Source organism: Myotis nattereri, assembly GCF_964212035.1.
Source record: "Myotis nattereri genome assembly, chromosome: 16".
Taxonomy (NCBI): Eukaryota; Metazoa; Chordata; class Mammalia; order Chiroptera; family Vespertilionidae; genus Myotis; species Myotis nattereri.
The window spans coordinates 27,963,874-27,988,789 of NC_138091.1; the positions used below are offsets into that span (position 1 = coordinate 27,963,874).

Sequence of the window (24,916 nt, forward strand, 5' to 3'; positions counted from 1 at the left end):
GTCCCTACTCTCAGTCAGAGCAGTGGGCAGGATTCACGGGCTCTTGTCCCCAGTCCCCCCCACAAGCCAGGGCGTCTGCCAGCAGGTCTGCCGAGCTCCTGTGCCCCACTGCTCCTGGAGAGGTCTGGCCTGAGCCTCCCGACACCTGCTCCCCAGCTCCTCTCCTGCCACAACAACCTCCTGCCGCCCACTCCCAGCACTTGGTTTCGGTGGCAGGGAGCCCACTCCCAGCTCAACGACCTTCTGTCGCCCACTCCCAGCACTTGGTTTCGGTGGCAGGGAGCCCACTCCCAGCTCAACGACCTCCTGCCGCCCACTCCCAGCACTTGGTTTCAGTGGCAGGGAGCCCACTCCCAGCTCCAGAGGTGGGCACTGATTGGTTCGAGTCAGTCAACACATCCCCACTGACCCAATCTGGGCCCACGGGAGGGAGGAAACAAACCGCTTGTGTGGGAGCTACCACCAGGAGCCCCTCTCCTCTCCTGCATGGTGAGGCCTGAGGGTGTGGGCGCTGAAACAGCGGCAGCCACTTGCTGCCTCGATGGGAGGGGCTGGAATGGCCAGCGGCTTCTCAGAGGATGAGAAGGCAGAGCTGAGAGGCAAAGAGAAACCAGGGCCTCGGTGATACCTGGCTCAAGCCTGGACTTTTTCAGTGCTCTGGGCCAAGAGATCCCTTTAATTGTCCAAAAGGGTCCGCTAAACCACAACCCCTGGACAGGCCCCTCCCAACAGCAAGGGCCCCAGAGTGCTCACCAGGTTGACAAAGTCCTGGTAGCAGATCTGCCCATCGGTGTGGCTGTCGGCCAGAGCCAGGAGCACCTCCCTTTTGTGCGGGTCCAGCTTGGAGCTGTGGCTCTCCAGGAGGCTGCGGAACTTGCCTGAGCTGATGTAGCCGGTGTTCCCAGGGTCACACTACAGGAGAAGCACAGACAAGCGGGGGGGGGGGGTGCGGGGGGGGGGGAGGTGTCAGTGGGCTCTGGCCCCCTCTCGCTCTGCCACAGGTACCCCATCTCCATCACCATTCCCCGGCTCCTGTCCCCAGAACTCTGCCAACAGAGGCCGGGTGGGGTCTGGGATGTTGCCAAGGCCCCCGAGGGGAACATCCACACAAAGCTTGGACAGTCACGGAAAATCCTAGAAGGCCCTGGAGACCTTCGAGATCCACTAATCCAAGCGTCTGGTGTGTGGACAAGGAATCTGAGGCTCAGAGAGGTTAAACTCCCTTCTCTCCGCCTTTACTTCTGACTCTAGACACGAGGAAAGCAGGAATGAAAAGGAGATGGATGAGCAGAGGAAGATGAGGAACTTCTGGGGCCTGGGCCAGAGGGACTCCAGTGGGGAATGCTCGAGGCCTGGGAGCAGGGAGCACAGCCTGCCAACCCTGCAGGTGGCTGCTGGCTCCCTCTGAGTCACCCCCCTACCCCCTCAGGCCAGGGCAGGGCTCCCAAAGGCTCTGTGCTCTGTGATTTGTTTGTTTGTTGGCATCACCCTTTTGCCCTCTGCAGCTTTGCACACATGGGTCCCTCCGCCCAGGATTCCTTTCTCCCTCGCCTCCGACTCACCCTTCCCAGCTCACTGGATGTCCCCTCTCCGGAAAGGCTCCTCGTAGATACGTCTGCGCCTGGGACAGACCTCCAGCGCCCACCCCGCAAAGCTCTGTAATTGTCTCCTTTCGACTCCTTCCTGGACTGCCAGTTCCCTGACGGCAGCATCACAACATATCCCCGTGCTTAGCATCGAGCCGGCGGAATCCACACTCAATAAAGATTTGTGCGGTAAATGCACAGGGGAGGTCCGGATGAAGAGATGGGTGCCAGTTTCCCAAGGACAGTCCCATCAGTTCAGTTAGAAAAGGATCTTATTCATCTCTCCCGGAGAATCCATAACCTTTCTGCCCCTCTTCCATAGCCCCCCTTTCCTCGAAGAACCCACCCAGTGTCCCCCCCACAGCACCCACCCTGCTAGGAACTGACGCTAACTCTGGGGACGGCTTGCCTGTTCACAAGCCCCTCCCCACATGAGCTCACTGCATCCTGGAGAGGCTGCATGGGTTACTGAGATTGCTGAAGGCAATCAGACTCGGCAGTGTGTGTGTGTGTGTGTGTGTGTGTGTGTGTGTGTGTGTGTGTGTGTGTGTAGAGAGAGAGAGAGACAGATAGACAGACAGACACAGAGACAGATAGGGGAACCCAGAAGAGCAGATCCACGTTTCCCCCTTTTCTTGATAAGGCCAATGACGACTATCTTAGGAAGGCTGCTTCTCAGTGCAGCATTTCTCAGGCAAGCCAGGCGAAATAGGCAAGAGTCACAAGTCATGGGCTAGTTCGGTCCCCCCAGAACTGAACGAGTGAGGCCCTGCCGAAGGAGGCCTGCCTAAGAGTGCGGGTCCCCACCCTCCACCCCAAACACCAGCTTTCAGAGACGACACACTGTGGTTCACACGAGAGAGCATTGCGGAAACTCAGCTACCCCAGCCCATAAAGACTAAGAATAAAAATGCCGAGGCCCAGGCCACGCAGCTCAGTGGGTTAGACTGACTGCCAAGGTTGTGGGTTCAATCTCCCGGTCAGGGCACGTTCAACAACCAACCAATGAATGTATAAATAAGTGGAACAACACATCGATGCTTTTCTCTCTAAAATCAATTTAAAGGAAAAGAATAAACATACCTAAAACGTGTTGAGTGTTTTCATGGGGCCAAATACAGCTGTAAGCACTTATGTATATAATTTCTTGGACTTCCTACAACAACTGTATGAAATAGGTCCTATTATCATCCCCATATTACAGATGAGGAAACAGAGGCACGGGAAAATGAGCACAGTGCCAGGAGTCAGCAGAGCCAGGGCTCCACACCCAGGCAGCTTCCTGCTGCCTCTATTCACCACTGGCCACCAGAGCTGCCCTGCTGCTCAGAAGCAACATTTAAGGATCAAAGAGGTGAGTGCTGACCCAGGAGGGGAGGGGCTCTAGGAGTCTCACAGGCCCACTCTAAACAGAGATGTTTAAGGCAGGAAGGAGCCTCAAAAAGCAACAGTTCTGCCAGGCCTGGCGTGGCTCTGTGGTGGAGCATCGACCTATGAACCAGGAGGTCACGGTTCGATTCCAGGTCAGGGCATATGCCCGGGGTTGTGAGCTTGATCCCCAGAGTGGGGGTGTGTAGGAGGCAGCTGATTCATGATTCTCTCTCATCATTGATGTTTCTCTCTCTCTCCCTCGCCCTTCCTCTCTGAAATCAATAAAAATATATTTTTTAACCAAAGTAACAGTTCTGACTTTCTTATTGCTCAGACAGGGAAGTAAAGCTTGGAGAGGCGAAGTGGCAGTGTCAGCCAGGGAGGGTCTCCTTGGCCAGCCTGGCCTGGCTCCACATGACTCCCACGCTGGGTGGGCTGACGCGGGATGACAGCGGGGTTCAGAAGCAGGCCTGAGTCCTGGGAAAATCCATCCTCCACTCCCACCCCATGAGTACTGCAGGGGGGCAGTGGCCTGCACACAGCATGGAGTCTCCTGCCTCAGCTGAGGGGGAGGAAGCCCGACGGCCTTGCATTTCATGGGAGCAGAGATACCAGTCCCTTCTCAGGGGCTGCCTATAGGCTTGGGGGTGGGGGCAGTGGGGTGAAGGGGTTGAGATCAGACAAGGGCCTCTCTCCTTCATTCCAGCTCCAGACAAAGGACCACCTGCTCCCTCCTCCTCCCCCTCCAGGGCTCCCTGCTGTTGTCCTAGTGACAGGGGCTGCCCTAGGGCTCCCCAAGCCCCCACCCCCCACCAAGGCCTGCCAGTCCTGCCCCAAGCACATTACAGGCTCCAGACTGCAGAGGATGAGCTGGAATCAGGCCCAGCCTCCCTTCTCTGCCAAAACCCTACCTTTCAGTGCCAGGGCCAGACAGGCCAGACAATGGGGTCATCACTACCCTAATAATGATGCCTCAGGGATGCAGGAGGCTCACTAGTGGGGAGGGAGAGGCAGGGGCGGGGCGGCTGCTTGGGCTCCACAAATGTACACAGAGCACCTTCCATCCCCCCCCCCCCGCCCCCTGCCAAGAACCAGGGACGATGAGGACAAGAGCAGAGGCTGACAGTGGGCAGTGGGCACAGGGGCAGGTGGGAGGCAGAGAGAGGGAGACGAAGGGAGAAGAGACATAGGGAAAGCCTGAGAGAGGATGTGTAAAGGAAGGAGGTAGATCCCATTGCCCAGGAAGGCAGCTCAGAGCTTCTTAGGAGTCTGCAAGGCGCAAGGCAAAATCCTACTCTTGTCTCTGCCACTAACTGGTTTGTGTACTTTAGGGTAACTTGCTGGAGCCATAGTCACCTGTCAAGCAGGGTCACATCCCCTCGGGTCATGGTGGTTTGACGCAAAGGCAGGCCAACACTCTCCAGGACCCAGGGTCACAGAGACTCGATGTCCAGCTCCAACTGCCCCATTCACAGCAAAGCAGGGAGCACCCCTGTGATGGGGGTTGGCTGGCCCTTGGGACACCCTTCCCTCAAGGCAAGCTATGGGCGATGAGAACATACCAGTCCCGTGGCTTGGAGCTTTTGGGGATACAAACCCTACAAATGAAATTTCCTTGTTAACAGTGCGCTCAAGGCCCCAAAGCTCTCTGTCCCGGGAGTCCCAGGCCCTGCATTCACCCACTTTCGGCAGCGGGGTGCTCTCGGGATGAGTCGGTTGGAGGCAGCCTGACTGGGGCTGGTGAATGAGGCTGTGAATGGACCGCAGGCAGGGGCCCAGCGGGGCGTCAGGAGTGGGGAGCATCCTGGCAGCTGCCTCCTGAATAGGGCCCAGTGCTATGGAGGGCGGGGGAGGCCAAGCCCACATTCAGCCTGAGTGGAGGATGCTGGCCAGAGGAGGGAGAAAGACAGTGAGGGGCCCCTCCAACCTGCCTCAGCCTTGAAAAGAGCTGCGGTGGGGAGAGGCTCCAGGGGACTTTAATCCCACCAGCACCCAGCCCTCTGGCCCCTTAATCCTCTAAATCGCCAGTTTTCCCCAGCCGGGGGCCTCACACAGGCTGTGCCTGCCGTGCATCCCAACTCCCACCTGGACCCCTTCCTAGTGCACTTATGACCTAGGCTGGGAAAAGGACCCACCAAATTCCCTCTGCATTATTATTATTGACTTCGGAGAGGAAGGGAGAGGGAGAGAGAGCTAGAAATGTTAATGATGAGAATCATTGATCAGCTGCCTTCTACAGGCCCCCTATTGGGAATCCAGCCCACAACCCAGGCATGTGCCCTTGGCTGGAATTGAACCTGGGACTCTTCAGTCTGCAGGCCGACACTCTATCCACTGAGCCAAACCGGCTAGGGCTCCCTCTGTACTACTGACACTTTGGGGTCTGTCCCCCTCTATGGGGCAAGGGGTGGGGCGAGTCCCAGAAGGAACCCCTCCTCCCTTGCTGTGCCATCTTGGGCAGATCCCTAGGCACACTGCCATCGCTTCTCCATTGATCATGCCTTCTCCAGATGTAGGGGGCCCATCCAACCCCATCCAGCCCATAGGGGCAGCTGATCTATTCTGCATCCTTGCAAAGTCAGGGGTGATAGGAAATTTGGAATTAGGACCAGGCAGGGGCGCGGATGAGGTCTGTGTTGTCACCTGGTGACACTGCTGAGAGGGGCAGCAGGTCAGGGAACCATAAGCGCTGGTCCAGGAGGGCTGAGAAGAACCTTCCGGTGTGTGAGCTGCACAAACTGCATTTCCAGGACAACTCTGTGTCTGCACTTGAATTTCCTTCTGTCTTCCCGGAAGACCCTCTCCTCATCCCTGATCCAGGGAGTTTTCAAGCTTCTCTGCAGGGTTCTGGGGCTGTGGGACCTCTGAGGCACAGAGGAGTGGAGAAGGGGTTCTGAGCAGCCCCCTCGCAGCTAGGGCCGCCCCACTGTGAGTGATCTGTGTGCTGGCCTCCTGCATGCCACCTGGTTGGACAGCACAGGCAGCGCTGTGCGTATGGAATGCCCGCTAGACAACAGGCACTGCCTCATTGCACCTTCGCCTCACCCCGTGTCCTGGTGGGCCTGGGACAGTCCTGGCTTGTCCCTACTGTCTGAGCGTGATTGTTCACAGAGCCCCATTCCCTCTCAAAATGGCCCCAATCTAGATGATAAATTATACAGTCCCCCCATTAAAACCCTCCACAGCCCTATGAGGTAGATGCTATTGTGGGCTCCATTTTGCAAGGGAGAGCTGAGATGGCCAAGTATGGACAGAGGGACATGCAGATGGACAGACACCCAGGTGCAGGGGCCCAGAGGCTGCACTGCCCCATCCTTAGGGCGCTGTAGCTAAAGAGTTTGGGGGACCCCAGTTCAATCCTCTTGTTGGTTCATTTCACAGATACTTACTAGGAACTGACTACATGCCAGGCATCACGCTCATGCTATGGATGGGCACACCAGAGCAGAGGGCAACAGAAACGAGCTCAACATCACAAAGCAAGTTACTGCTCAAAATGAAGACAGTTCAGGTTCCTCCTTGGGGGTTGGGGGTTCCAGCCTTGCTCTTCCTTGTTTTCCTCTGCCCTGTTCAGTTATATGAAGTACAACTGGCCCCGGGTTTCCCAATGTGTGTTTTGTGGAACACCAGGCCCCAGATGGTGCATGAAATAAGGGTTCTGTGGCTCCGTAAGTTTGGGAAACTGTCTTGGAAGGGCATGATGCAGAAACCAAACCAAGGGCTCTGGAAGGTTTGCAATGGAGAAACCTGTCTGATTTTGCTCAACCCAGCATTTCCCAAACGTACTGGATCACAGCATTTTTTTCACAGCAACACTCCATGGAACACTCTGGGGAAATGCATGCGTCCACAGTCGAGGCATTTCCCCCTTCTGTGACACTTGGCCCCTTGGCTGGTGGTTCCAAATCAGCCTCTGCCTCCATCTCCTGAGTGGCACAGGCCCTCACGGCAGCTGACACTGTGTCTGGGCTCCTCCAGCAGTTAGACCCGGTCCCAGCCAGAGGGTGGAGGGCAATGCCAGCCCCAGGAGAGGCCGCGGAATCAGGGACTGCCCGACTGCCTGGACTGGCCGAATGGGCCGTTGATCAGCTCCCAGAGAACAGCCCGCACCAGCTGGGGTCTGCCTGCTCAGCACCCAGGACAGCGGCACCGCCTCCCCTCCCGCCACAGGCCAGCAAGTCCCGCCAAGGCTTTAGAATGTACCCAGCAGCAGAGAAGCCGAGGAGAAAGGAACACATCTACAGCGGGGCCTTGACTTACGAGTGTCCCAACTAACAAGTTTTTTGAGATACCAGCTGTCTCTCGGCCGATTTTTTGCATTGAGTTGACAAAGTAATTTGAGTTAACGAGCTCGGTTCGGAACGAATTAAACTCGTAAGTCAAGGCCCGACTGTATTTTATATCTCTCCTGCATGTGTGATGTACCCAAACTGCATTCCCAGGACAACGATACGGCCGGTCCCAGCTCCCAACACTTGAATTCCCGTCTCTCTCCTGGGAGGACCCTCTCCCTGTCCTGCACCTAGAGAGGCCCTGGATCTGAATGAGGAGTGTGGGCACTCTCAAGGACCCCAAAGGCAGCACCTGTGGTGCCATCATGGCAAAGGAGTCTTGGGTCTGGAAGGCTGGGACCTAGAGCCTCAGAAGGCTCCTATCCGCAGCCATACTCTCTCTCCTCTGTCCTCCAGGACAGAAACAGAAGGAGTCCTAGGAAATGACCCCAGGGCATGTGTGCTGGGACAGGGCAAGGTGCAGGCAGCTGCCCTCCCGACTTGAGGTGGGGGTCACTGTGGCTCATCTGTTGGCTCCTTGCCTCATTAGCCGGCTTCTAAGCAGAGCAGAATTAACGAGGCTGCCCAGGGGTTTATGGCTCAGCACAGCATCCCACCCAACAGCCAGAGCCCACCAGGGAACTCCAGCCCATTCACGGATATTTACAGCCCCATAAATGACGTCCAGGCCTGCAGCTGCCGGGGTCAGGGGTCAGGAGGCGAGGTTATGGAACTAGCTCCTTTCTCTAGCAGTTTTCCTTCCTTGCCAATGAGGATCATAATTCACCTCTGAGAAAAAACCACTTCCCACCATTCCCCCTGATTCAGAAATACTGATTTTCACAAGTATTTTTATTTTTTTTAATCCTCATTTTTCCATTGATTTTTAGAGAGAGTGGAAAAGAGAGGGAAAGACAGAGAGAAACACTGATTGGTTGCCTCCTGCACGCGCCCTGACCAGGGCCTAGGCCAGGAAGGAGCCTGCAACAGAGGTACATTCACTTGACCAGAATCGAACCCGGGACCCTTTAGTCTGCAGGCCGACGCTCTGTCCACGGAGCCAAACTGACTAGGGCACGTATTTTATCACTTCTATTCTCACACCAATCCTATAGTAAATGTGATTAGTCCCATTTAACAGAAACAGAAACTGAGGTGGGCAGAGATCAGTGACTTGCCCAAAGGCACTCCTGGAGAGTAGAATGGGGCATCACCTGGCCTGCTCCCAGCTGGGGCTGGGAATGGTGATTCCAGGATTCCCAGCTACATTATTCCTGTTCTCTCAGCCACGTGAGGAATCTGCAGGGAGGCAGCTCATCCCTCTCAAGGGGCTTCTCCCAGAAGGGGAGAAGCTAGAACCCCCTTCCTTCAGCAGAGAATAAAGCATCCTGACCTGAATTCAGGCTGAGCAGCTGGACATTCGGGCTCCCCAGCTCTTTCCACACCTGGGTCTTGAGGGGAAGAAGAGCTCAGACTTCCCCTGGAATACAGGAAGCTGGGGTTGGGTGGGCAATGGGGGAGGGGGCCACCTTCCCACCAGGCCGCCCCTCTCCACCCTGCTTCTCCTCCTCCAGAGTCCTCTCCCCACAGAAGCCCTTGGAGGTTCAGACTCTGAGATGACAGCTGTGACTCAAAGCCAGGCCTCTTGGGTCGCTAAGAGCAGCAGTAATAATGCCCACGCTGACTCATCCAGGGCCAGCCGTCACATGTCCCAGCTGCCTGGGGACTGAAGCCGAGTCACCGCCATAATGCAGGAGTCCAGGGGGAGCAGCAGGCAGGGAGAGGGGGAAGTGGGTGTGAGGGGCTGACTACTGGTTATCAGGCATTGGGAAGAGAGTTTCAGCTTTCTCTCTCTCTCTTTTTTTTTTTTTAAAAAAAATATATTTTATTGATTTTTTACAGAGAGGAAGGGAGAGGGATAGAGAGTTAGAAACATCGATGAGAGAGAAACATCGATCAGCTGCCTCTTGCACACCCCCTACTGGGGATGTGCCCGCAACCAAGGTACATGCCCTTGACCGGAATCGAACCTGGGACCCTTGAGTCCGCAGACTGATGCTCTATCCACTCAGCCAAACTGGTTAGGGCATCAGCTTTCTCTTAATTCCCACAGTCGCCCGGGAGTTAAAGATGATTGTCTCCATTTAAGGAGAGGAAACTGAGGCTCAGAGAGCTAATGTCATTTGCTCCCCATCACAAAGTCAGTAAGGCCTGAACTCAGGTCTACCTGACTCCAAATCCAGGGATCTGTCATGGGCAGCCCATCTAAGCAGCACCGTGCTCTGGTAGTTACACATTTATAATTCACACTCGGGGCCCAGTGCACGAATTCGTGCACCTTGAAAGGAACTGTGGACTGTGAGGCTGCAATGGGCACAGGGGCAGGTCTTGGCCCATCCTCTGTGCTTCTGTCCAGCCCCTCCCGCTGCGGCCCCCAGTCCCCTGTCTGCCAGTAGCCCCACTCCCGCCACCACCGCTCCCACTCGCTGATGGCGCTGACCCTGCCCTGCTTGCACCCGATGATAGTGCAATTGGGGCCCAAGCGGCACCTGCTGCCCTGATTGCCTCTCAGGAGCAGGGGGAGGTGGAGAAGCCCTCAGGGGCGATCAGGGCCGGCAGCCGCTGCTTGCACCAGCTGATGGCACCGAGTGATCGGGACTGACACCGGGTGCCAACAGTGGGTGCACACCAACAGTGGGTGCGCGTGGCGTCTCTGGCACTGGCAGCAGGTGCAAGCGGGGCCGTTGCAGCAGCTGGTGCAAGAGGTTTTTGCTGGCCCTGATGGCCCCTCAGGAGCAGGGGGAGGTGAAGTCCTGAGGGGTGATTGGGACCGGCAGCCGCCGTTCACACCTGCTGATGGCACAGCGCTGGCACAGGCAGCAAGGTGGGAGTGCTGGCCAGGACCGTGGTATGCTGGAGCAAAGAGTTTTCAGTAACCACCAGAGGCTTGCCCTGATGACAGCGACCGGCACCCTGCCTTGGTCTGGTGCCCCCGCTCACCTGCCCCACCATCCTGCTGTGGCTAATGCCTGCCATGTTCTGTACGCGCCCCCTGGTGGTCAGTGCACGTCATAGCGACTAGTTGTTCGTCTGTTCCCCTGCTCTATTTGCAAACTAGGGTATATAGTATACTATATATACATAGATTTGTAATTGTGGTGGGATAATTAAGACTGGCCCACTATCCTTCTGGGAGATCAGCAAAGTTGGGAGTCTTTTTGGGGGGTCTGGGAAATGCATGCTCCCCATGGGAAGGGAAAAAGAGAGACACAATCAAGTCACTTTCAATTCTTCCTTTTGCCTCTTGCTTGTTTGAGCTTGAAAGCAATTGTGTTGTGTGAATTAACAGAACTCGGCTACGAACCCTTCTGCTCATTAAACACTTGCAGATCTTGAAAGCATTTTTAAGGGTAAGCTGGAAATGGTTTTCCAACTCCGGAAGCCCTTTGGGGGTTTACTGGGCTCTGGTCCCACATCTGCCACTGACCTGCTATTTGACCTTGGATCCTTGAGGGCACCTCCCTGGAGTTCAGGAAGGGACTGGAGTAAGACTATCAAAAAGAGCTTGTAGGAAAGCTACAGGACACATATAAAGCAATAATGAAAAGGTACATTACCTGAGAGAAATTGTGAATATCAGTGGAACAGAGAAAAAGCTGAAATACACCCAACCACCTAAAGAAATTTTCCAAATGATAACATTTCTCAAACAATGTATAAAGGAAGTGTTTCTTCTTTTCTTTTTTTTTTTTTAAAAAAAATTCTAACCCGAGGATACATTTTCCATTGATTTTTAGAGAGTGGAAGGGAGGGAGGTAAGGAAAGGAGAGGGAGAGGGAGAGGGAGGGGGAGAAGGAGAGGGAGAGACATCAGTGTGAAAGAGACACATCGACTGGTTGCCTCCTGAACTGAGCTTGAACCTGCAGCCCAGGTACGTGCCCTTGACCAGGAATTGAACCCGAAACCCTTTGGTGCATGGGCTGACACTCACACCACTTAGCAACGCTGGCCAGGGCAGGAGTGTTTCTTTTTTTTTAAAAAAAATATTTTTATTGATTTCAGAGAGGAAGGAATAAGGAAGAGAGAGAAACATCAATGATGAGAGAGAATCATTGATCGGCTGCCTCCTTCACACCCCACACTGGGGATTAAACCCACAACCTGGGCATGTGACCTGACTGAGAACCAAACCGTGACCTCCTGGTTCATAGGCTGACACTCAACCACTGAGCCACACCGGCCGGGCCAGGAAGTGTTTCTTAATAGGTGATGTTGGTGTAACTGGACAGAAATAAGATCTGGATAGAGTAGAGGGTTAAATAATATTTTTTCTAAATCATAGAAGTAGTAGGAAATAGCAGCATATATTTATGAAATCTGAAAAGGGATGAAAACTGTCTCAGGCCTGAAGCAATAGAAGGAATTGTGAAGCAAAAGTCCAACAGATTCAACTATAGAAAAACGAGACTTTTTTTTATCATCTTATATAACAAAACCCTAATATCCTATATAATAAAACCCTAATATGCAAATTGACTGAATGGCAGAACGACCAGCCACTATGACGCTCACTGACCACCAGGGAACAGATGCTCAACGCAGGAGCTGCCCCCTGGTGGTCAGTGTGCTCCCACAGGGGGAGCACCACTTGGCCAGAGGCTGGGCTCAAGGCTGGCAAGCGCAGCAGTGGTGGCAGGAGCCTCTCCTGCCTCCAAGGCAGCGCTAAGGGGCAGCGAGCCCAGCTTCTGGCTGAGCAGGCTCGCGGCTGGTGAGCTCTGCAGGCAGGCGGTAAGGAGCGAGGGGTCCTGGACTGCAAGAGGGCGCAGGCTAAGCTGAGGGACAACCCCCCCACACCCCCGCCCATGCACTGGGCCTCTAGTGATACTATAACAACAGATTAATATTTATGGTAAGTTTAAAATCTAGTATTTAGGAGAACCATTAAGATCCCAAGGATATGAGAAGACAATTCCTTCAAGCAGAAGCTAAAATAGGAAACAAGAACATGGGACACGTGGGAGGTAGTGGGGAGGGGGTGATGATCTTCAGGCATCCTGATGGCTGTAGCTTCTGGGATCGATGGGGAAACTGAGGAAGGGTGAGGATGGATATCATGCAACAAGCCAGCTTGAGCAGGCCAGACAAATGCCCAGAATGTCGGGGGTAGGGGGCAAGTGGACAAACTTCCAAGGGTCTGAGTTCACCTGTTTCCTTCACCTCCAGCTCCCACAAAAGGCATTCTGGCCATTTACTTGAGGGGTAACCACGTAAGACCAAAAGGCCAAGGTCATGGCTTGCAGCCTTTGAGGTCCAGTTAGTTTCATGCTGAGTCAAAGCTACTCTATATGCTGAAGAACTAGACAGCATAGAACTGGTCCAATTCCATTCCTAACACCTGGAAAAGGTCCCAGCAGGTCCCAGTTTGAAACCAGATGACCACTGGTACTCCCTTGATCCAGTTGACTGGCCAGCCTCCCATCCCATTGACCTCTGAGGAATGAACTCTAGGGCCACATCAGCTTGCAGGAACTCTGACAGGTGTGGTGTGAGTTTCCCCAACCCCATTCACAAGAGGTTGACCCGTTGGGGCTGTCTAAGAGACAGCAGGGATGGTGCCTACAACCCCCAGCCAATGTTCTTTTCTAAGGGCACCAAGTGCACCCTCACCAAATCCTGCCTTTAAGCAGGCCCAGAGGAAGAGGCAGGAAGGATAAAACACTTCAGCGTTCTGAGTAACCTGGCGTCCTTCTGAAGCTGGTGTCGTTTGTGGAGCTGCAGACCTACTCTTCATTTAGCCCTATCAGGGGAATGGTCCAGGGTTGTCCTTTCAAAGCAAGGGGACGAATGCAGAGGGACTGGGTATGTGCCAGAGGTCAAACCCTGTCCTTCAACACAAAGCACCGACAGGCCTGGCCGGTGTGGCTCAGTGGTTGAGCATCGACCTATGAACCAGGAGGTCACAGTGGATTCCTGGTCAGGGCACATGCCTGGGTTGTGGGCTCGATCCTCAGTGTGGGGCATGCAGGAGGCAGCCAGTCAATGCTTCTCTCTCATCATTGATGTTTCTATCTCCCTCCCTCTCCCTTCCTCTTTGAAATCAATAAAAATATATTTAATTTTTTTTTTTAAAAGCACCATTAGGAAGGATGACAAAAATTGGCCTCTAATGCCATGTGAGGGATGGGAGTAAATAGGCAGAACTTGTGAGAAAAAAATTGTTTGCCCAGAGTACGTGTTGGGACTTTCTCTCCTAGGATAATTTTGCCTGTCCAGAATGGACTCTGGGTGGGCCTTCCGTGAAGCAGGGGGATGGTCTTTGAGACACTCAGGACCTCCCTCCAGCGGCAGAAACTGAATTGCATAGACCACCCACTAATATCAGGTCCTATACATTCTCCCTGCTCCCTCCAGTTCCAAATTCCTCCTACTAAAAGTTTTCCTCCATTCACCCAAACAGTTTGTTTTAAAGTGTAAACACACACCCAGGGACCAGAAAAGGAAATTAATCAAATGAGAAAGACAGAGCCAAATAGAATGATACACCGTGTTCTAGGTTCTGATTCTAAATCTGACAAGAAGTGTGAAGGGCTGGCAGCTTGCTGGTCGGGTACTAGTGGCAGCAAGCGGCTCCCTCCTGCCTCAGGGCATCAGGCCAGCAGCTGCCGGAGGGAGAGTGGGTGGCACTTAGGAGCAGAGGGAGAGATGTGCTACCCCACGGGGACAGGACCTACTAGACTCTCCTCAAACCACAGCCAGGCCTCGTGTTAACGTGGATGACACCCCATGTCCCCACCCCAGGCCCGCCATGTCTTTCAAACTGCAATCCCATGTCTTTGCTCCTGCCTGGGCATCTGCATTTAGCTGGCTCTTCAAATTGAACTTGTCCAAAACCAAAACTGTCCTTTCTTCCCAACCCCACTTCCCCCAATCCCAACCCTGACTTTCCCTTTTCCCCCCTCAATTCAGAATGTCAGTTATATATGTGGTTTCCTCATCTATTCAGTGCAGTGAGGTCGGCCGAGTCTCCCATCGCCATGCCCCTCTTCCTTTCCATTCTTACTGTCTTCCTCCAAGTCAGTGCCTGCGTCCATGCACGGCAGCAGGCTCCTCATAGCGCCACTCACCCCTGCAGTCCACCCACCACCACCCCACTGTCACGCAGAATCTTCCCAAGGCATGGCTTGGATCCCGTAACAAACCTGCCAAAAAACGCTCAAAGGCTTCCCCTGCCTGCAACGGACATGGTCTGGTCCAAGCTACTCTTTCAGCTCTGTCTCCCGCCCCAACAAAACATATTCCCGCACAAAGTTCATGGCTCAGTCATCTCACCCCAGGACTGCAGTGCTCACTCTTCCCCCAACACTGGGACAGCTCTTGCCTCCTCTCCTGCTGCTTCGCAGCACGAAGAGGGAGAAGGACCATCACAACAGCACCCAACATGAGTACCAAGCAAAGAGAACCCTATCCTGGCCGAAGGTCAGCTGTCCATCTCTGGTTGGCATCCTCAACCCCCTTCCATTCCCCAGGCCTAGACTCCAGGCTTTGCAAACAATCACATACTATTCTCCCTACACCCCTCCCTCCATTCCTGCCAGAAAATCAGTTAGCTTTCAAAAGAGCCTGTATTGGAAGTCGCGCTCCAATGATGGGAGAGATTTGACTTCACTGGTGGCCACGGAGCTTTGATAGTGGGTTAGAGAAGAAGAGGGGAGTTAACCTAAGCCTTTCCCCCGCCTCCCCAGGACCAACTGCAATCCCCTGGCATACAGACACCATCCCTAACTTTCAGTATGTATTGTCCAGTCTCTACATAGTATAGACCCAGCTCCGATGAAGCGAGCTGAGAGGAGGACGGAGGGAGGGAAGGTTGTCTCAGGGGAGCCCCCTCCTCCTGAAACCAGGGGAGCAGTGTCTTCAGTCCCAGAGATGCACTAGGCCACACCCCCACCCCACATCACCATCTTCAGTTCTGATTTGGGGGAAGGCTGGAAGGAAGAGGGGGAATTTAACTGCTCACATACCTGATCAAACAGGACTTTCCAGGGCTGGTAGAGAGGAAGGCCATGCAGGAGAGGAGGAAGAGGAGAGAAAGAAAGAAACACACTTATCACCAAGGCTTCTGTAGCCCCCTAATATTTCTGACATAGCCTCCCAGCTGCTCCCCAGGTTCAGGGACCCACCACAGGAGACCAGCAAAAACCTGGGAAGAGCTTCCCAGGTGAGTCGGTACTGAGCAAAGGGAGGGAACTTAGGAGGGGGAGGCGGGGGTGGGGGGTGGGGGGAGTGTCCCTTTTCCCCAGACAGCCAGGCAGTGGGATGTGCAGAACAAGGGGGATTCTCCAGGATGACAATAAAGGCGTCGGACTCTGCCCAAGGGCCTCCAATAACTTCTAGTAACTATAACTCTTGTACCCGCTTCTGCTCCCCGGCCAGGAATGCATACCCAGTGCCCTTCCATCAGACCAGTGGCCCTGGCCTCCATCTGCTGGGGGCAGAGACCCCTTACTCTGGACCCCCGCCCCCACCGACTCCCCCCCTCCCCCCCACGCACAAGCGCTAGCATTCTGCCTGCGGGTTGGGAGGAAGGGGCTCCCCCGTGTGCTGAAATTCACCCAGTGGCTAGGACGCGGGATTCTACCCGGGCTTTGGGGCCAGAGGCAAGTGAGAGGTTTAACGATAGGAGCCGAAGGGAGGGAAGGTGTTACGCTCCCCCCCACCCACCCACCCCCGTCCCCAGCACATCCAGACTTTCGGCTTCGGTTTGGTAGGTTGGGAGGGGGCCTGGCTTCACTCCCGCATCCCCCATCCTGAGTGACGGGGCAGGACCGAAGGTCTGCCTCTCCGGGTGCAGGTCAACCTGGGAGGGAGACGCTTAGGAAACCCCAGTTCCCAGGACCCCCCAGTGCCGGCTACGCAGGTGACTTCCGGGACCCAGGGGAGGGGGGCTCGAGCTGCAGATGCAGGGAAGCCCTTGGGGAAGCCCCTCCACAACCCCGCCGGGGACCGTCCTGGTACCGACGCGTCCCGGACTCCGGGGCCCCCTTCTGGAGCGACCGGCTCCCCGCACTCCTCGCCCTCCTCGCGGTGCGGGGACGGGGCCAGCTTGAATTTCAATCAGTGTCGCGCCACCGCAGGTGCGGGCAGGGGCTGATCCGCGGGCGAACAAGGGGTCCTCACACCCGCTAGCGGCGCCGGGTTTCCGGGGACCCTGCGGCGCCCGCCGCTTCCCGGGCCCGGAGAACCCGCAGGTCGCGAGTGGGAGGGGAGGGGGAGTCACTGCCGTGACGCGGCCGCCTCTGCGGGAAAACGCCGCGTCCCGGGCACTGCACCAGCCGCGGGGAAGGGGCCCCGGCGGCCCACGGACCCCAGCGCAGCGGCGCGGGCTGCGTCCCGCAGGGAAGCCGCGGGAGCCCGAGCGGGGGTGGCGCTCGCGCTTTGGGGGAGACCGGTCCCTCCGCCCCTCCCGCCCGCGGGGACCCGGCCAATCCGGGGCGCTCCCGCGTCACCTTGAAACCTCCAAGTTGCCCCACGGAGGCGAGTCGGGGCAGCTCTCCTCCGAGTGCCCCCCAGAAAGTTTGCCCGGGCAGGGGAGGGGGCACTCACGTCCTCGGGCGCCGCCGGCGGCCGCTCGTCGGCCTCGGGTCCCAGCTCCTCGATGCGCTCCGCCTCGGCGCCGGCGGCCACCGCGGGGCCCGGGCTGGGGTGCTCGCCCATGCCGGAGCGGGGCCCGGGGGCGGCTGGCGGCTGTGGCTTCGTCCCGGGCGCCAGGCTAACTTTGCGCCGCGGCGGCCGCGCCGCTCCGGGGACTCGGTGCGCGCCGCGCCGCCTCCGCGCCCGCCCCCGCCCGCATGGCCCCCGCACCGCCGCCTGGCGACCCGGAACGCCGCCCCTCGGCCGCCAAACTTCTCCGCGCTAGCGGCCCGCCGGCCTCCGCCCCGGTCCCCACGCCAGGCTCCGAAGCGAGGGCGCCCTTGGGCCGGCCCAGCGCCCGGCTCCCCGCGCTCCCTGCCCGTTTCCCGCGGCCCCCGCTCTGCGCCGGAGCCTCCTCCTCCCCACGGACTCCTCGCGGGCGGTGCGCAGGCGGGGGCGGGGCTGCTCCCGGGACCGCCGTCGCCCACCCCCGCCCCTGGACGCCGCCACCCGGGCCAAATCGGTTAGAGCGCCGCGGCGCGGGAGGGCGGAGGGCTGCGGCGGCGGGGTTGGCCGGCAGTGGCTGCACCTCCCGGGGCGGGGATGGGGCTGCGCTGTCCCTGGGCCCCTCACCACCCGCCTCCACCCGGGGTCGGGTTCGACTCTGCACGGGGCCAGGGCCGGGTGCAGTGCCCGCTTCCTTAGACCCACCGGGCTAACGGTTAGTTGGAGGCAGTAGATGCGTGAAGGAGGCAGGTTTCACTAAGTTGGCAACGCCAGGGTTAACTGAAAGTGAACTGGGGGACGGGTGCTGCGAGGAGGCGATCCCATCACCCTGCCATCTCTCTTCACTGAGGGCTCAGACTCGGGGAGGTCCAGGTAGGCCCATCATTTAGGGATGGGAGAGGTCAGACAGGGAAGCCCCGGACCCCCACCCTCCCCACGGACTCCTCGCGGAGCCTTGCCCTCCCTCTAGCCAGAGCTATATGACAGTGCCCTGGCTTCATTTGACCAACTGGGAAAGGGGAGGTAGACTAAAGCAAGCAGGAATGAAGTTAGAGCAAAGGAACAGTGGATATTTTAAAGAAAAACAAAAAATCGGTGCTGTTTCCTCTGCAGGAAAGACCTGCCAGGAGGGACTGTCTCCCCCAAGCAGAGGCTCTGCCTGGAAACCGTGCCAGGGGCCAGTGCTGGCTGGGACCGTGCCCACTTCTCCCAGGAGGACTGACTCCTGGTGATGTCTCACAGCCAGCCCCCAGCCCACACGGAGGCTGTCCCCTTCCACTCCTCTTCCTTCTTCTCACCACCCACCCACCCACCCACCCACTCACTCCGGCCTTGCTCCCTCTCAGAAACAGGCTCTTCTCCAATAATGAAAATTGCAATTAATGCGCTCATGTCCCCAAAGCAAACACATAACCCCAGCAGCCCCACATCCAACCTGTGACCATCTCCCTGACAATGACTGCTCTCCTGAAACACGAAAAGGAAATTAACTTCGTTCTAATTAGGTGAGTTTGCTACAGACACCCATTTTCATCTCGGTTTCAGCAAGTGTGATCATCTCAACTATTTTTGTTTCTCACCACCCTCCCCCATCTCTACTCTACTAACAAGTCAAGATCCTGCCAAGATTTTCCTTGTAAATAAAACTGTCTGCTTAGGGTGTGATTTTGAAAACAGCCTTCGGGGGACCGAAGAGAGGCTGACTCCTTTGGGGAGTGAAGCCCCAAAAGAGAGGCAGCTTGGGGCCCTGGTCCTGTCACTGCCTCCCCGCCACTTCCTGATATCATGTGCGTGGCCCCTGGGGTGCTGGCTGGAGAAGTGGGCCAGGGGGTAGGTGGTTGCAGGGGAGGGGGAAGAAGGGCTCTGAGAGGAGTTGGTGTTCTGACCCCAGCTTCACTTTATTTTATTATTTTTTAAAATATATTTTTTTGATTTCAGAGAGGAAGGGAGAGGGAGAGAGAGATAGAAACATCAATGATGAGAGAGAATCATTGACTGGCTGCCTCCTGCATGCCCCCTGTTGAGGATCGAGCCCACAACCCGGGCATGTGCCCTTGACCAGAATCGAACCCGGGACCCTTCAGTCCGCAGGCTGATGTGCTATCCACTGAGCCAAACCAGCTAGGGCCCCAGCTGCCCTTTAGATTCTGCCTCTTCTCCAACCCAGGGACAGCTCTTATCCACACCTCCCCTTCTGTCATCCCTCTGGTGGAGGGGACCTCAGCAGGCTCCGTTCAGTCCCTGAACATGTACTGTGCTCCTACGAAGTCCCAGTGACAGAGCTTTGGGAATACAGAGGTGGATAAGGTCCGCACCCTGCCCTGCAGACACTGTTTAATTGGGGGTGACGGCCAGGAAAGCCCAGGCATAGAGGAACCCAAAGGAGGGGGTCCCTGCAGGTCCAAGAAGGCTTCCTAAAGGATATGCCCCCAGAACCAGGCCAAGTGGGGAAGCTGGAGGGGAGGCATTCCAGGTAGAGAATGGCCTGGGCAGAGGCTCGGCTTGTGCAGCAGGATGGGGTGAAGGGGGCTACAAGCAATTTGGCATGGCTAGTGGCTGGAAACTAGAGCAAGGCGCTCCGTGGACAGACCCCAGCCTGGAGGGAGGGCTGGAAGAGTTTCATGAGCAGAGCTTGGACTTTATCCAAGGGCAATGGGGAGCCATCGAAGGATTGTGAGCAAGAGAATAATATTTAAGAAGATCCCTTGGGCTGTAGTGCAGGAGATAGAGAGGAGGGAGGCTGGCCTGAGCATAGGGAGACAGAGATGCCATCCAGGTAAGAGATCACCAGGGCAGCAGCAGTTAGAATAAAGGAGTGAGGGAGGATCTGAGAAGCATCCAGGAGGCTATCTTGTAGGAATATCTCACCCCGCCTTGGCAGACAGTGTTTCCACCAGTATCCTAGGAAAGAATTCCCAGCCTCTCACGGAAGCCTCTGTTCAGGAGACTACACCCCTTTCTCTGGCTCCTGCTGGGAGGGGGAGGCCATCTGGACTTGGGGACAGTTGTGATAGCCAACATCCTCCGTGACCCTGAGGCCACACTCTCACCTTCTGCTTTCAGTGTTGCCTCAGCCTCTTCCCACCCTTGGGGCTTCTGGGGAATTTGCAGCACAACCCACTCCCTAGCAGGCAGTGGGGCCTGGGGCCTGGCACCCAAGTGGCCAGGCTGTCGGGTAGCTTTGGTCCCACTCCAACCTAAGACAACCTGTGGACCAGCCGTTCTGTGCCATATCCGAGACAGAGGACAGAGGAGGGAATGGGCATGGAGCCTCCTCACCCTCAGTTGTGGTGCCCTGGGGTGACTGTTCACGGGCTATGCATCCAGAGAACCCTGGGTCTAGTGCAGTGGTTCTCAACCTGCGGGTTGCAAACAATGAAAATACATCCTGCATATCAGATATTTACATTACGATTCATAACAGTAGCAAAATTACAGTTATGAAGTAGCAACAAAAATAATTTTATGGTTGGGGGTCACCACAACATGAGGAACTGTATTAAAGGGTCGCGCGGCATTAGGAAGGTTGAGAACCACTGGTAGTGGGAGGGACAGCCAGCAAGGGTTGATTGGCATTTATACCCTGCTCTTCATCATGTAGGCGCTCTCACCCTTGACCTCTTTGAAAGTTCCTGACAAGACACTCTAAATCAATGCAGAGCAGGCCAAGAGCCTGGGAGAGCAGTTCAAACTCCGAAGGGTCAAACGCAGTCAGGTGGTGGGGGTGGGGGGTGGGGAGGGCGGGGCGTGCAGGAGCATGAAGCTATCTTAAAAGACAGGAGCTGTGTGGAGGGTGTGGAGGGGTTTCTGGGTGGAGGGAAACACTGCAGCAAGGGCACCAAGATAGGACAGCCGCCGACTGGGGTGGGAACAGCGAAGTGAGTGAGCACAAGTGGAGATGGCCTAGTGGATAAGGACCGCGTTGCAAAAGTCCTTGAGTGCCTGTCGCAGGAGATTGGACCTCACTTGGTGGGCGATGGAGGAGCGACAGCTTCTCACCGGAGCAGCATTTTAGGAAGATTAAGTTGGCAGTGGCTCAGGAGTGCAATTTAACTAACACATTGCAAGTGCCCATTATATGCCAGCCCCTGGCTGAGGGGCTGAGAATACAAAGGGAGTGAGACCCAGGCCCTGGCCTCTGGGGAGAAAATGAGATAATCCTCTAATTCCAGTCCAGTGGGAGGCAGGGCGGGAGGGGCCAGCTGTTTGGGGGCTGAGTCTCTAAGATGCACCCACCACAGTACAGGGTGGGTTTTGTGTTGTTTTTTTTTTTAGGATCTGATGTTCTGAACCTGGGGGCTGCCATTGGTGAACCAGGAAAAGGAAAGCCAGAAGGAGCCGCTGGGAGAGGGAGGAGGTGGTGAGGGGAGCGGAGGAGTTTGTTTGTGGACAATGTGAGCTAATGAGAAGCCAGGGAAGAAACATTAAGGGCTGTAATTATGGCTCCCTGAACAGTGGTGTGTGTGTGTGTGTGTGTGTGAGTGTGTGTGTGTGAGAGAGAGAGAGAGAGAGAGAGAGAGAGAGAGAGAGAGAGAGAGATGCACACATTTCCTCCAGAATCTCTCCCTCTTGGTCCTTTTTCAACAAGAGTATCCCATTCTGATGTCTCCCTCAGCCTGGCCCACACCCTTCAGGGCCCTTTCTCTCCCTGAAGCAAACCCTAAACTGACCCTTACAGTCCCCTCTCCCCACGTGGAGCTCCAGTCTTCAAGAAGCCTGCAAACAGCCCCCCAAGTAGCAAGCAAACAGCCCTAAGCTGCCGCCTCGCCGGCCTGAGATGAAGACATGAGCTATTTTTGACTGAGATCCAAGCCTCGGCCCTGAATTCTTTTGTCTTCCAGGAATCCCCAGTCATGTTTGAAGTCTGCAAGTCCAAACAGCGGAGGAGACCGCGCTTGGAATCCAACCAGCCTCCATGCCCAGCCCCGGCATTCCTCCATTCTCCCCACTCACTGTCTTCAAGATCAAACGGCACACGCTGCTGAACAGAACATCCCCCCTTCCTTTCGTCTCTTCCTTTGTCACCCCAGGGCCCCCAATTTTCTGAGTAACTTAAATCATGCCTGAGAGACGTCTAGGTTCACAGACACCAAACCCTTTCAAAGAGAGGCGTGGGCACCCAAAAAAGCAGCTCAGGAAAGTACAGAGGAACCGTTCCCAGGTTCAGGGTGGAGCCAATCACATGTTCTGGGAACCTATCAGCTGTTTTGCTGGGTCTCATCTTCCTTCTCTGTCATCTCCCTGGGGCTTGGCTGGTCCGCAGGGTCTCACGTTTGGATCCTCCAACACTGCGATCTTGGGCTATGCTACAGGTAGGTCCTGTCTCCTCAGTAAACAGTCTGTTAGATGGTGCGCATCACTCTGCTAAGCCCTACTCCTCCGCCAAGTCTTCCCTCAACTCTCCACTCCAAAGAGACCATGCCTACCTCTGATCACTATTTTCATTTGACCTTGCATTATCTAAGTTTTAGATCCCTTAGATGAGAACGTATATGCCTAGAAGGAGAGGATATGGCCTATTCAAAAACTTTTTTTGTTGTTAATCCTCACCTGAGGATATTTTTCCATTGATTTTTAGAGAGAGTGGAAGGGAGGGGGAGAGACACAAACATTGATGTGAGAGAGACACATCGATTGGTTGCCTCCCCCTAGGGCCGGACCAGGGTAGGGGACAGAGCCTGCAACCAAGGTACGTGCACCTGACTGGAATCAAACCCGGGATCCTTTAGTCCACGGGCTGACACTCTATCCACTGAGCCAAACGGGCCAGGGTTGGCCTATTCGATTTTGCATCCACGGTAATACTCACAGGAGCTGAATAAATGTCTGTTTCATGAAAAACAGAGCATTGTCTCTTGATCCGACATGAAGTCTAATTACCTAGTTATTACTCTTGGCCCCTTGCAAGAAACAAGTTTCACGTTACAGGGAAAGGGTTCTTCTGCATAATAAAAACACAACTGTGCGCCTGCTGTCTTTATTACAAAGCACTTCCGCTGGACATAGCAGCTCATCCTCAAAAAGCCAGCCTCTGTGAGGCTTGTAGAATAGGTACAATTGTCTTCATGTTACAAACGGGGACACTGAACTCCTTGGGCCCAGAGGAGGCGTGACTCTCCATTGTTGTCATCAAATTTCTTGTCTTAAGGGTGAAAGACAACAGTCCCTGATGCGTGAGTGCCCATGGCCCTGAGGACGGCCTGCAGCGGCTTTCTCCCTGGGTAACCTGCAGGCTAAACCAAGGGCCCCGCTGCAGACTGGTGTGAGCCGGAAGGCGGGGCCTGAATCTGGCTTCAGTCTGTTTATTTGCTTTATTTCTCCTAAGCTACCTGTGCAATCAGTGACCCTAGAAGGAGGGTGAACAGTTAGCTTTCACTCACCACTCTGGGGCCCTGCACGAGGGTGATCACAAAGCCATGTGGAATGAAAGAACCAGAGAGCATCTGGGAGGACCATGGGCAGCCTGCCACTGGCTCGTGGTTAGCCTTCCCTCTAGAATGGACACTCCACGAGGGCAGTGCCTACAGCAGTGTCTTTGACTCCTAGGACCATTCTTGGCACACGGAAGGTTCCCAAAAAGTGGTTGCTCGGTGAACAAACCTGCTCTGTTCCTCCTTCTCCAGGCCCAGGGAAGGCCTCCCAGAGTTCAGAATTCCTGGGAAGTCTGCCCTGCGTCTTGCCGGAAAGGGCTTCCTTGGGGCCTCCATTTGGGGAAGAATGCCGGTTAATCCAGCACCTGCTCCGGTGAGGGGCTACGGGGAAGAATGCCTGGGCGTCCCCGAGGCAGGCTTTCAGACGAGGAGACACACAGCAGCAGCAGCAAGCATCCTGGAGCTCCATCTCCAGTGTGGCAAGTGGCAACCAGCGCCAGGGAGCCAGTCCTGAGCAGCATGCGGCAGCAGGAACAACAGCAGCAGCAGCTGCCTGGGAGCGCCAGGCAGAGGAGTGAGGCAGCGGGCACTCAAATCTGCTACCTCCATCCCCCAGCCACACGGCCCGAGCAAGGCTGTGAGAACGTCTGGGTGCACATTGTAAATACCATCTGTCACACCGCCTGCCCAGATGCGGCCTTCCTCCCTGGGAGGGAAACACGCTCTATTATTGATGCAGAAGGCACCCTACTTAAGTGCCACCAGGAGAGGGAAAGAGAAGCCTGGAAGAGTCGGGACTCCAGGGCCCTGCTCCTCTGATAGCAGCTGGTCGGGAGGACCTGGCCATCATCTTTCTGGGGAGTTAGGAGGCCTCATTCGGCCCCCCCCCCTTGCTGTGTGACCTTGGGCAAAGCACCTCATCCCTCTGGGCTTCCGTCTTCTCATCTGCAAATGCAGAGGTTGGACTAGATGGCCGAGACATCTCCTCCAGCTCTAACACCCCCTTGGCATCACTCTGACCCTTCTCCTTCCTGCCACTGGCCCAGAGCCCATTCGTTTCCCATCAGCCCTTCCACTGAGGCTGGACTGAGGAACCAGACCAGGGTGTCAGACCTGGGTTCCTGTCCAAGTTCCGCCACGATTTAGCCGTGTGATCCTGGGGAAGGCACTGTTTCCTAACCTCAGTTCTGTCTTGTATGAAACTAGGTGGGACTAGGAGATTTCAGTCGGAGACCCATCTCTAAATCCCACGATCTGCAATCTTCCCTTCCCAAACACTGCCGATAAACATCTTTACGGACTGAGATGAATGAGACAGTCTCTGCCCTAGGTGAGCTCTAAGTCAGGTGGAGACATGCTTTAAAAACCTGCAGGTAGCCCAGCCAGCGTGGCTCAGTGTTTGAACACTGACCTATGAACCAGGAGGTCACAGTTCGATTCCTGGCCAGGGCACATGCCTGGGTTGTGGGCTCGGTTCCTAGTGTGGGGCGTGCAGGAGGCAGCCGATCAATGGTTCCTTCTCATCATTGATGTTTCTATCTCTCCCTCTCCCTTCCTCTCTGAAATCAATAACAAAAGAAATAAAACCCCCTGCAGGTACAATATGACAGGCTCTGAGTTGAGATGTATGCAAAGCATATGGCAGAGACTGGGGTCTAAGTAGTTGGTGCTGGAGCTGAAT

General features: G+C 55.6%; 1 protein-coding gene across 2 annotated transcripts in view; it reads right to left on the bottom strand.

Moving 5' to 3' along the window:
* RHBDL3 (rhomboid like 3) overlaps nucleotides 1-16,942 on the bottom strand; it is a gene marked incomplete at both ends in the record, with an annotated part of 46,598 nt that extends 29,656 nt beyond the window's left edge. Inside the window, 3 exons of one of the 2 annotated variants that reach the window (XM_081109903.1) lie at nucleotides 754-912; nucleotides 15,250-15,273; nucleotides 16,832-16,942. In XM_081109903.1, coding sequence (XP_080966029.1) covers nucleotides 754-912; nucleotides 15,250-15,273; nucleotides 16,832-16,942 — 294 coding nt within the window. The remainder of the gene's footprint in view (nucleotides 1-753; nucleotides 913-15,249; nucleotides 15,274-16,831) is intronic. The other variant, XM_081109904.1, reaches the window with a different exon arrangement.
* Between the last annotated feature and the right edge of the window lie 7,974 nt (nucleotides 16,943-24,916).